Genomic DNA, 13,065 nt, shown 5'->3' with positions numbered 1-13,065 from the left:
AGGGGGTTGGACTGGATGACCTCCCTGGGCCCCTTCCCAAAGGGATTCGGTGATCCTGTGACAGGACGAGGAGTAATGGGTTTAAATAGGCAGAAGGGAGACTTAAACTGGATGTTAGGAAGGAGTTGGACTTGATGACCTCCTTGGGGAGGAGTCAATGATCTCTTTGGGTCCCTTGCCAAGCCCCGACATCCTGTGAGCCTGCGCAGAGTGAGTCGCATCAGCCCCTGAGCCTGGCACCGACTTTGCCTGACGGACTCCTGGTGAAGCGCTCTCGGGAGCGGCGCCGAACGCCTGCGCAGCGCTGCGCTGCGCTGGGGCCAGGCGCGGGCTCGGCCGGAGGCTGCCCAGCCTGGTGCCGCTGGCTGCCCAGCCTGGTGCCGCCGGCTGCCCGCGCAGGCTCGTTGGCTGCCCACGAGATGGCAGCAATATGTTTATGAATAATGCAGCAAGAGGCTGCAGCTCGCTGCCGCTGCCGTGCGAGCTGAGAAGCGCCGCTCGCTGCGGCGGCTGCCGCTGCAGCTCTCATAAGCCTCAGACCCCGCAACGAGCAAGCAGCCGACACAGCCTTCCGCCGGTCAGCCGGGAGGAGCAGCCGACAGCAAAGGCTCAGCTCCGCTGCCACGCTTTGCGATGGAGAAAGCTGCCGGTGCTTTGGGTTGGTGTTATCCACGAGGTGCTCCTTCTGCACCCACCTGTCTGCCCAGCCCCTTAGGCTCAAGCCCTGCTGCTGCCCCTGGCAGCGTTTTTGAAGCATTAACTGCTGCTGCGTTTTAGTTTTGCAGCACAGAAAACGCCCCCGACTTGAAATCAATCTTCTCCTTTCTGATGGACAAATCTGCACTCCCGAAAGCTGCAGTGCAGCTGTCAAAAGCTAAGTGGTTCACATCATTTCCTAAGCAGCACATGTATATGAGCACATGCAGACACTCTGCCCCATCACAACCACAGGATCACTGGATATTAGGGGTTGGAAGGGACCCAAGTTGATCATCCAGTCCAACCCCCCCCGCCAGAGCAATCTAGCTCAGGGCACACAGGAACACATCCAGACAGGCCTTGAAAGGCTCCAGAGAAGGAGACTCCACAACCTCTCTGGGCAGCCTGTGCCAGGGCTCTGGGACCCTTCCAGTCAAGAAGTTGCCCCTTGTGTTGAGCTGGAACCTCCTGTGCTGCAGCTTCCATCCATTGCTCCTTGCCCTATCCCAGGGAGCAGTGAGCAGAGCCTGTCCCCCCTCCTCAGGTGTTTATAAACATTTATCAAATCCCCTTTTAGTCCTCTCTTCTCCAGACTGAACAGCTCCAGGTCCCTCAGTCTCTCCTCATAAGGCATACCCTCCCCAGCCCCCTCATTATCCTTGTAGCCCTCTGCTGGACCCTCTCCAGCAGATCCCTGTCCCTCTTCAACTGGACAGCCCAAAGCTGAACACAGTATTCAAGATGAGGTCTCAACAGGGCAGAGTAGAGGGGAAGGAGAATCTCCCTTGATCTGCTGGACACACTCTGCTTAATACAGCTCAGGATCCCATTGGCACACATCAGGAATTACAGCAATCAAAAAAAGAGCTCTTAAAAGAAAAGTGTGCTGAGCTATTACAGCAATCATTTTTTTTAGCAGGCTGACATCTACGAACACATAATGGCATAATGATGGGCGGTAGGGGTTCCAGTTTGGTCTGATCCTCACTGAAAATTTAAGCTTGCTTTTCAAGGTTTGGAGTTCTCCAGGTGTTAGTGAGACCTCCCAGCTCTGACCTGTTACAGGAGTTGATTGCCCTGACATTTCACATCCCAAAGGGAGTACTACAGCAGACAGCTTTGCCACACCATGATGCCCATAGCAGCTCTTTCCTCAGCCAGACTTTCAGGTCTTTTCAAGCCCTCTCTGGGTTCTTGAACTTACACTTCCAGGTGTAAAAAAAAAAGAAAAGTGGAATAGAAAATGAAAAGAGGAATAAAAAAAAAAAAAAAAAAAAAAAGTGGAATTAAAAAAGTGAAATAAAGAAAATAAGTGGAAGGAAGAAAGGAATTTAAAAAGTGGAATAAAGAAAAAAAGTGGAATAAAAAAAGAAAAATGGAATAAAAAAGTGGAATAAAAAAAGAAAAATGGAATTAAAAAGTGGAATAAAGAAATAAAAAGTGGAATATAAAGAAAAAAAAACGAACCAAAGTTCTGTTGGAAGTTTCTAATCTTCTTTCAGGTAGCCAGGCATGTAAAAAACGTTGCTTATTAGCAGAAGATTTCACTATTTCTGGAAAGAAAGAAAGACTTTTCCCATTGCCAGCAAAATGATGACCAGGATTTTACCTTTTCCTTTAATCAGAAAAGTATCCTACTTTCCTAATTTTGTAGTCACAGAAGTGAGGAGGCCTTTGCTGACACCACTGAGGGTTTGCACTGCCCCAGAGCAGCCACAGAAAATGACAGAAGTCAATCAGCATAACTCCCATAGCATCTATGCCTTAACTGCTCAGCTTGTCACTTCTGTGGCTAAAGCAGCTACTCCCTGAAACTCTGTCAGAGAGTCTGGAAGTGTACACATACAAAACCCAAGGACTTAAGAGTTTGAGTGTTCCTGTCATTAGGTGCCAGGCATAGCTATTGCTATCACAGGATTAATGAAACCTGTCCCTCACTCCTTCCTATTACTGGGGAGGAAATCTGCTTTATTGCCCAACAGTCTTTAGAATGCAAAGCACATAAAGGATATTTGTGTCTGTGTTTACCAAGCAACTTGAATTTAATTTCAGCCCCACTGAATCATTTTGACTGGAAGACACTTTCAACACCATCAAGTCCAACCTCTAACCCAGCACTGCCGAGTCACTGCCAAACCAGGTCACTCAGCACCACATCCACACAGCTTTTAAACTCCTCCAGGGATGGGGACTCAGCTTCTTCCCTGAGTAGCCTCTTCCAGAGCTTGACAACCCTTTCAGGGAAGAAATTTTTTTCCATACCTAATCTAAACCTTCCCTGGCACAACCTGAGGCTGGTTGCTTTTGCTCTATTGTTTGTTACTTTGGAGAAGAGACCATTCTCTCCTCACTCCAACTTCCTTTCAGGGAGCTGCAGAGAACAAGGTGGTCTCCTTTTCTCCAAGTTAAACAACCCCAGATCCTTCACCAGCTCCTCCCAAGACTTGTGCTCCAGAGCCCTCACCAGCTTTCTTGCCATTCTTCAGACAGACTCTAGCAGCTCAATGCCCTGCTGGCCACATTGTTGCTGATACAGGTGCCAGGAGGCTGTCTGCCGCTTTGGCCACCTGGGCACACTGCTGGCTCACTCTACTTTCCTTGGGCTAATATGAGCACCATCAAATCCAAGAGTTGAAACACTGGTGGGAGACAGCAGACAACACTTGCTCACCCAGAGTGCTGAAGCCTGAACATTGCTCACCCAGCACCTGTGAAACAGGGATGCAACTTCATGTTCCACAGCTTGTATGAGTGCTCCAGCCCCCAGGCTCTTTCCTGTGCTCCTCCTTACTTTTATTTAGCCAGCAATAAAAATCTGGACTAGAGATACACAATGAAAACACAACTTTACTGGTGTTACTTGCATAAGAGCCCACCTTGGTTTGTGTGCTACTTTGCATGCTAACAGTCTCAGTTTGCATGCTAAGAGCACTGCTACAACAGTAGATAACAGAAGAGAAGGTTCATGGTTTGAACTGCTTGACACCTTGGAAAATCTGGGTACTCAAGTCAGACAATGAACCAAAGGGAGGGCAGTTTCATTTGTAGCTAATGCTTTAAAAGAGTCTGTTCTTTCAGTAGATGTAAACCAGAAGTGATTCCAAGTATGGCCACAGAGCTACACTACCATCAAATCAAGGAAGGGACTATTGACAAGATTCTGTAATGACAGGACAAGGGGTAATGGGATTAAACTTGAAGAGGGAAGATTTAAACCAGATGTTAGGAAAGGGTTCTTTGCAGCGAGGGTGATGAGACACTGCCACAGGCTGCCCAGGGAGGTTGTGGAGGACAGAAGCACAGAATGTGATCTTTGATCACATTCTGTGCTTCTGTCCTCCACAACCTCCCTGGAGGTGTTCAAGGCCAGGCTGGATGAGGCCTTTAGCAACCTGTGCTACTGGGAGGTGTCCCTGGCTATGGCAGGGGATTGGAACTGGATGATCCATGAGGTCCCTTCTAACCTAAACCATTCTATGATTCTAAATAAGTCAGATCCCAGAATCCTCAAATCAGGATAATTGCCTTACATGTAAAGTGTCCACCACCCACAGCTCTGACTCTGCTTTTCATAAGTATTGCTGCCAAATTATGTTAAGCATCACATTCAAAATGAAAATTAAGAAGACAATTAAATTCAATTGGAAAAAAAAAAAGTAATTCACAGCTCTTATTGTACCTATATTAAAAAATAGATGATACAGAGAGAGGGTAGAAGATTTTCTGCTTTCATTGATTGGGTATTGCTGACTATTTTGGCAGAGGCTTTACTGGTAAGGTCACCAACAAGACAGTTTGAAGAGAGAAACTGAAACTTCATGATGAGATATTCCATAGGGTTATCACAGAATAACAGAAATATCCAGGTTGGAAAAGAACCTCAGGATCACCAAGTCCAACCTATAAGCCTACTTTACACTGGGCTGCCCAGGGAGGTGGTGGAGTCACCGTCCCTGGGGGTCTTCAAGAAAAGACTGGATGAGGCACTTAGTGCCATGGTCTGGTTGATTGGTTAGGGCTGGGTGCTAGGTTGGACTGGATGATCTTGGAGGTCTCTTCCAACCTGGTTGATTCTATGATTCTATGATTTTTACAAGGGTCACCCTAAACCATCTCCCTAAGTGCCACATCCAAACAACCCTTAAACACATCCAAGGTGGGTGACTCCATCACCTCCCTGGGCAGCTCATTCCAGTGCCTTAGGCTCAAGGTTTCCCACTTACACCAACAGAAACAGAATTCTTCTCATGTAAAAATATATACTTGAACTAAGATGATGAGGCCTATTTCTTCTACCTTAAAAAATACATCTATAATTAGATTATTATTTATCAAGTTATTATTAACTATTTAAGTTTATTATTTAAAGAACCTCTTGCTGACACCCTCTAATAACTCTGTGATGCAGCTAAGTCTTGGAGCTAGGCAATAATATACTCAGGTTCCCCTGACACAAATCAAACCACAATCACAGCAGCAACGCACAGAGGTGGACAAAATGCTGCACAGATGTTTTAAAACCACAACAGGTCCATCTAATCTGTATCTAAATCAGAGCCAGACAAGGTCACTGCATGTCCCATAGGAGCGGCAGGCAAGAGCACTCCCAGCCTCAGGAGACAGCTCTTTCTCCAAGGCAGTTTGAGGACGGGGAACGTGCTCCAGCTGCTGCTAAGTTGTACCAGATAAGCACCACCAGAAGGTTCACATTTGAGAGCAAGGTGGCCTTAGAGATTTGCCAGCTCTGCAGTGAACTTCTACTGAAAAACACACAATGAAATCCAAACACCAATCCCAACCCAAGCCCTTCCATGCTGCTCTCTTGTAGTGCTCCCTCTAGAGAAATCCTGGAAGCAAACATGATCCCTCTCACGGCAAAATGCAGGGACTCAAGACATTCTTGGGAGGCATCCAGATGCTAGACTGATCTTGTAGTGTGTAGAACAAAATAGCTTATCATTCAGATAATGCTCTTGGACAAAGCTGGATAGCTTCAAGGACAAAGGAGTTACCCTGGATCAGGACTACAAATATTATTCTATATGAAACAGCTGCAAGATAAATTCTTTCATATTGCACATAGGTGCAGTTGTACTTTCAGCTGTCTCACTGTTGATCTACACTTTACACGGATCTCTCTGTCTGCTAAAGACACTTCTTAGTCGCATATGAATGAGTAACTCCTTACAGCTGCAGCGTGTTGAAACAAAACCCAGTGTCACAGCGGACCTGTGGCAAGAGCCAGGCTATCAAACTCCACAGATTCATCAGATGAAACCTTCCTAAGCAAAGGAACTTGGGAAGCAGGGAAGAAACATCACTAAAGGCAGAAAAAAAGTCTGTTAGCTAAATGAAAATTGCTTTTAGGAGGACAAAGCAGCCTCACCAATTCACAAGTATGATGCTCATGACCTCTTTTTTGCACTTTTCAACTCTCTCATAGTTCTATTTTTTTTTTTTTGGGGGGGTTTGAATCATCAAAAAGAAATCTTCCAAAACCTCTTCAAGGAAATAGTCTACAGCCACAAGACTTTGTGCTAATGAAGCTCCAGAATTCTGAAGCCAGAGGTCAAGAGCACATCTTTCACAATGACTGGGCTGAATTCAAGTCAAGCAGCCCTTCTAATTGCAGAGCAGAGGATGAATAAAGGTGGGGAAAAGACGAAACTCCAGCCAGACTGGGCTGAATTCAAGCCAAGCAGCCCTTTGAATTGCAGAACAGAGGATGAATAAAGGTGGGGAAAAGACCAAACTCCAGCTGAAAAATTTACTAGAAGCAGAAGACATTGAATATTGTGAAAAAATCAGTAAACTAACCTAGCTGTTGGTGCCTTGGATGCCGTATTAGTCCCAGTTGAAATGCAGTCCATCATAGGTTTGTTTACTTTTTTGACAGCCCACATCAAAATGCACCTACCCAAGATCAAATTAAGCCAAATAAAGGGAAGGGGAGAAAGACAGAGTGACAGAGGTGCTGTTTCTCTCCCAGTTGCTGACTGACAACACTGCCGTCCCTCAACATGGTTTTATTTAGTTATTACAACCATCTCTCTGTAAATGACACTTAGGATTATTTAAGATTATGTTGTAATCCTTTTAATCCTCAGTGCTTTAAATTTCAGGCTAAACACCAAAGAGCAAACTAGCACTTAGCAGAAATATTTAAAGCATGTGATTGGAACATAAATCTTATTTTATTCACCACTCCTCTGATGAAGACCTAGCACGGCGGCGGCAGCCTTGCGGCAGCGAGAGCAAACAGCACAGCGAGCTGCTACGTTTCTCCATGTCTTGTGAAGCTCTTTCTAGCCAGTTCTTGGCCTGTGGTGCTAGCTGTACCATCAATGAAATGAATGAAGGAGAAGCAGCAGGCTCTGTCTGCAGCCCCCAACACAGGAATCATAGAATCAACCAGGTTGGAAAGGACCTCCAAGCTCATCCAATCCAACCTAGCACCCAGCCTGCCCAAGCAACCAGACCATGGCACTAAGTGCCCCAGCCAGGCTTGGCTTCAACACCTCCAGCCACGGCCACTCCATCACCTCCCTGGGCAGCCCATTCCAATGTCAATCACTCTCTCTGCCAACAACTTCCTCCTAACATCCAGCCTAGACCTCCTCTGGCACAACTTGAGGCTGTGTCCTCTTGTTTTGTTGCTGCTTGCCTGGGAGAGGAGCCCAACCCCACCTGGCTACAGCCTCCCTTCAGGTAGTTGCAGACAGCAATGAGCTCTGCCCTGAGCCTCCTCTGCTGCAGGCTGCACACCCCCAGCTCCCTCAGCCTCTCCTCACAGGGCTGTGCTCCAGGCCCCTCTCCAGCCTTGCTGCCCTTCTCTGGACACCTTCCAGTACCTCTACATCTCTTTTGAATTGAGGGCCCCAGATCTGGACACAGCATTCAAGGTGTGGCCTGAGCAGTGTCCAAGAAGGACATGGAACTGTTAGAGTGAATCCAGAGGAGACCCACAAAGATGCTCAGAGGGCTGCAGCAGCTCTGCTATGAGGACAGGATATGAAAGTTGGGGCTGTGCAGCCTGGAGAAGAGAAGGCTTCCAGGAGACCTTGGAGTGGCCTTGCAGGATCTGAAGGAGACCTACAGGAGGACTGGGGAGGGACTATTGACAAGGTCTTGTAATGACAGGACCAGGAGGAATGGGTCTGAACTGGCAGAGGGGAGTTCAAACTAGATATTAGGAAAGGGTTCTTTGCACTGAGGGTGGTGAGACACTGGCACAGGCTGCCCAGGGAGGGAGGTTGTGGATGACAAAGATCAACATTCACATGCTGTGATTCTGTCATCCACAACCTCCCTGGAGGTGTTCAAGGCCAGATTGGATGAGGCCTTCAGCAACCTGCTCTAATGGTAGATGTCCCTGCCTATGACAAGGGTTTAGAACTGGATGATCCTTCAGGTCCCTTCCAACCTAAACCATTCTATGTTTATAAGATGTGGATCTTTTTTTTCAGTTACTATGAAGGAAAAGCTGGGGGAGGAAAAGATACCCACCTAATGTGGTCATCACGAACAGGAATAGATTGTATGCACAAATTAGATAGTGTGAGAGGCAGATCAGACTTATCCTGTTAAATAGGGAGTAGCTCAATTAAAATGAGTGGAGTAATAACACTGGAGAAACCCTCATGCTCAAGAGCAGAAACTCAAATCTTCCTGCCTGAATATCATTTTCTTGCAGTTTCCTCTTTATCCTTTTCTTGTTGGTCCTGCATCGATCATGTTTCCCATTCATTTTCTTTATGCTTCATCTTCTTGTTGCCATCTATTAACTGTCATCTGCCCAGGTTTTTAAATTCAAGATTTTCTCCAGTTTTATGTTTTCTTGCAAACCAAAAATCTTAACAGTCATTTCCTAGTTCTAATCTATAATTCACAAGCACAAATTGAGCACCCAGGCTAAATCCAACTCAGAATTCTGCCTCTTCTCCTCGAACAAGACATTAGCAGGAAGCAACCATTGCTCCATTTGAATCCATAAAAAAAATAAAGGAGATTTTATTATTCAAAAGGTAGTGAAACAGAACCTCACCAACTATGCTGTGCTGCCATGCTTTGGAGAGAGAATGATGCTCACCCCTGATCATCTCAGAGTTAGGCAGCTAATGTGTTTCACCAGACAGCAAAGCAATGCAGCTATATTTAGGTCAACAAACCCCAAAAAAACATTAAGGAAAACAACTCCCCCATGTGAATGTTTCTTCACAAACCTATGAATAAGTAGACACATATTATCAATCTTCTTCCCACCCGCTGGGGATAAGTGGATCATCAGAAGTGTTTCCTGAAATATTCAGTGCCCAGGTACCAACTGACCTCTCTGCTTTCGAACTCGCCTTGGATTGCCTCCAGACTATCTCAGAAATCTTCTCTCTCTCTCTCTCTCTCTCTCTCTCTCTCTAGTCCCCTTCCCACTCTATCTGCTCATGTAGCACCAGGCTCCTTCAGTCCCTTCCTTCCCCAAAATGTCACCACTACTGATGCCAAAGCCTTCTCCTCTTTCGCTCTTACCATCTGGCACAATCTTCTTGTAGCTCTCTGTCTAAACAATGCTCCATCCCTTCTCAAAATGTGTCTTAACATATGTCCTTCCTCCCATGCTTTTTTACTTCTTAATGTCTCTCCCACTCACTTATTGGCTTGATGAAGACACGTTTTAATGGGTTCAAACAGTAGTGCATGAGTTTCCTTTCTCACATTATCCTGATTCAGAGGAGTTACACCTCACACCAACAGAAGTGAGAAGAAAATGCATCGCAAAGTCTTCGTGCAACCAGTTCAGTAAATCCATAGCAGAGCTTCACTTGTCCTTACATTGGAGATGTATTAGCTGCACCAAATCACCACTCCAGCATGCCCTTCCAAACAGGAATTTTGCTCATTGCAAAATGAGAAATAAACCCTAGAAGCTCAGAAGATCTGTCAGTGTGCTCGGGGTGGGAGAGGGGGTTGCAGCGGTGAAGGGTAAGGTTAGACTTAATCACATTCCAAGTGGAAAAAGCTGAAGATTGACAGCAAAACCAAAATATTTATTCTAAAAATACCTAGGAAATTCTAAAGCTCCAAGTGTTGTCCCAAGACAACCTGGAGGATGTGGGGGGTACAGCAGCCCAAGTCTCACTCTCTTGGAAAGAGGAACATTTCTGAGTCCTGTGTGCGTTTCAGAAAGAGGTCTAGAAAAAATAAACCTCGACACAGCCTCTGTTACACCCAGCTGACCCCAGGAGGCTCCTCTGCAAGAAGTCATGTACAGCCCTTCAGGGCATTTTGGTAGGTGCTGAGGGTGTTTCTCCTTAAACCCCAGACTCAGCCACAGCTGGCTCCTCCAGCATGTCTCCTGGCTGACGACGCCAAAGCATGACCTGGCAACTAACAGTATCTTGACTCTGGCATGTTCCCTTCTTCATTTCTCCTCCCATTATTGTTTGCATCCTTAATAACTCTTCAGGTTAGAACCCTGGGAAACAATTTGATTCATAGGAAATAATATTTTGATGTGGTTTGATAGTACTTCTGGCAAAACAACCCAAAAAACCCAATGTATCAACCTTTCTACTGGTATTTGTGGGAGCTGGATTGGATCTAAAAGCTCAAGATGTTGCAATAAACTATTATAGCCCCCAGATCCTGGAATGTTAACCTTGCAGCAGTGCTTCTCTCATCCTTTCATCTTTCTGGGCCTTGATCCTCCCTTTCAATTCAATGGGATTTAGATGAAGCAATTAAATAATACTATTTTCCATCAATGAAGAGTAGTCCTATGAGAAATACACATCCTTCTACGCCAGCCCTGGCATAAGCAAGCTTTCCAAACCCTCCCCCTCCCCTTCTTCCAGACATGAACCTGGGTCAGCACCATCTGAGGACCCTGAGCAGCAATAAAAACAAACAGAGCAACCGACCGTGCTGGAGCAATGCTTGTATAAGCAGTTTGAAGAAGTTGTGTTTATGGAAGTCTTTCAGGTCAAGATTCTAGGCCTGAACCCAAACCAATTACCTACTAAGTTTTAAAAACAAATTGAATACAGAGCATTAATCAATAAATCAACAGGTTCTCAAGTGTTTAGGAGACTCAGTCGTCAGAAATCCTTCTCTTAGGAAAACAGTAAAGCGACACTTGATAAAATGCTACACTCCGGAGTGGCAAGGGAAAGGCTGCATTAAAGCAGGCTCTGGTTATCACAAAGCCTGCCTCCTAACTCCACAGAGTTTACACTCAAAGTGAGCAATGAAATGCATGCTCTGCCTCTTACCTGGAAGACATTCTTTCTGCTGGACTTCTCTGAGGTCCACTCAATGCGAGCACCACACAAATCCACACACTCAGGTTTGTATCCCGGTTTCTGGAAAGGAAGGAAAAAAGAAACTATGAAATAAACCCAGCCATGGATGTGGCCTGACTGTACACAAATGGGGGCACTTAGCAGATAAAACGGGAGCAGATCAAGCTCAAGTGACAGATTCTTGCAGCACAGCTGCTGGTCTTACTGAAAGGAGTTCATTATTCCCTGGTATGATTAAATAACTACTCCTGAGGTGTCTTAACTCAGAGAGAAGGTTTTGATAGCAGAGAGATAACTTTACATTATAAGTGAGTGGTTTAAAAAGCAGTCTGATGTGCCATGCAATACATCAAAGCACAGATGCACAGACACCTTGACCAGGTATTTCAAATGCTCACTTGGCAAAAACCTCCTGAGAAGCCATTGTGTTTGAAGGGAAAAGGCTTGTGGGATTCCCAAATGCAAATTTAAACTGATGCAGGTGGGAAAGGACAGCAATTAGACAGGGACATGCATCGTATCTGCAAGGCAAGCTAGCTCCTTCCTCCAAACATATTAGCCTCTCTAGCTCCTAAAAAAAGAAAATAAATAAATAAAGAGGCTCCAGGGACATGTGTGACACCCAGGGAGAGCTCAACACTAGGGTAGCTCCACACAGTTTGCTGCTTCTCAGTGTCAGTCCATGCATCCCAAAGTGACACGGCTCTGCCTCCCTGGCAGCTCCGTATGGATGCAACTAATTCAAAGAGCAGATTTGTTTGCCTGTATCATTTACATTGCTGGGAGTTGGTGTAAAGCACAATAATCCTCATTTGCCATCTAAGCTCCTTCTCCAGGGATTCTGCCTGTGCAGCAGTTCTGGCAAAGCCCATGCAGTTAAGAGTAGCCTTTGTAGATTAGGTTACTGCACATCCCAGACAACAATAAAAACACTGCTGTTAACAGTATGAAGCACTAATAAGTCCCTTTTGGCTAAGGCAAGGAGCAACATCCACATAATGTAGTTAATCAGCCTGATACAGCTTTTTTTTTTTTGCTCTGCTGTTCTTAAGCCATTTTACCTTGAAAAATGGCATTGGTGATAAAGAAAAGTGACTTAATAGAAGGTAATAGTGGCCAGTCCAGCATCAGCTTTCCAGAGATTGCTCACTGAAAATCTCTGATGTTGCTATGAAAGACTAAAGAAAAAAAATGTATTCTCCAGGGTGTTTTTGAGATGGGTAGAAAAGGACCTATTTGGGTTAAAGGAAGCAGAGTAAGATATTCTGGTCAGGTAATCTGCAGCCAGAGTCTTTGGCAATGTTCTGGACTGGAGCTGTCATTTTGTTCTTCATTTGCCAAACCATGAGACTGAACAAGGCCAAGAGCAGGGTCCTGCACTTTGGCCACAACAACCCCAAGCAGCACTACAGGCTGGGGACAGGGTGGCTGGAGAGCAGCCAAGCACAAAGGGACCTGGGGGTGCTGATAGAGAGTAGCTGAAGATGAGGCAGCAGTGCCCAGGTGGGCAGCAGAGCCAATGGCATCCTGGGCTGGCTCAGGAGCAGTGTGGGCAGCAGGACAAGGGAGGTTATTCTGCCCCTGTGCTCAGCACTGCTCAGGCCACACCTTGAGTGCTATGTCCAGTTCTGGGCCCCTCAATTCAAGAGAGATGTTGAGGTGCTGGAACATATCCAGAGAAGGGCAACGAAGTCGGTGAGGGGCCCTGTGAGGAGAGGCTGAGGGAGCTGGGGGTGTGCAGCCTGCAGAAAAGGAGGAGGCTCAGGGGGGACCTCAGTGCTGTGTACAGCTACCTGCAGGGAGGCTGTAGCCTGGTGGGGTTGGGCTCTGCTGCCAGGCAAGCAGCAACAGAACAAGGGGACACAGCCTCAAGTTGTGCCAGGGGAGGTCTAGGCTGGATGTTAGGAGGAAGCTGTTGGCAGAGAGAGTGATTGGCATTGGAATGGGCTGCCCAGGGAGGTGGTGGAGTGGCCGTGCCTGGAGGTGTTCAAGCCAAGCCTGGCTGGGGCACTTAGTGCCATGGTCTGGTTGCTTGGCTAGGGCTGGGTTCTAGGTTGGGCTGGATGAGCTT

General features: G+C 46.3%; 1 protein-coding gene across 1 annotated transcript in view; it reads right to left on the bottom strand.

The window, feature by feature from the left end:
- The window catches only part of ARHGAP15 (Rho GTPase activating protein 15), a 409,331-nt gene that overhangs the window by 343,011 nt on the left and 53,255 nt on the right, over window positions 1-13,065 (bottom strand). Inside the window, exon 5 of the mRNA XM_064154561.1 lies at window positions 10,965-11,054. Within this exon, the coding sequence (XP_064010631.1) occupies window positions 10,965-11,054 (90 nt within the window). The remainder of the gene's footprint in view (window positions 1-10,964; window positions 11,055-13,065) is intronic.

Source organism: Pogoniulus pusillus, chromosome 2 (assembly GCF_015220805.1).
Source record: "Pogoniulus pusillus isolate bPogPus1 chromosome 2, bPogPus1.pri, whole genome shotgun sequence".
In the NCBI taxonomy this organism is placed as follows: domain Eukaryota; kingdom Metazoa; phylum Chordata; class Aves; order Piciformes; family Lybiidae; genus Pogoniulus; species Pogoniulus pusillus.
This window is presented reverse-complemented; position numbering and strand designations above follow the sequence as displayed.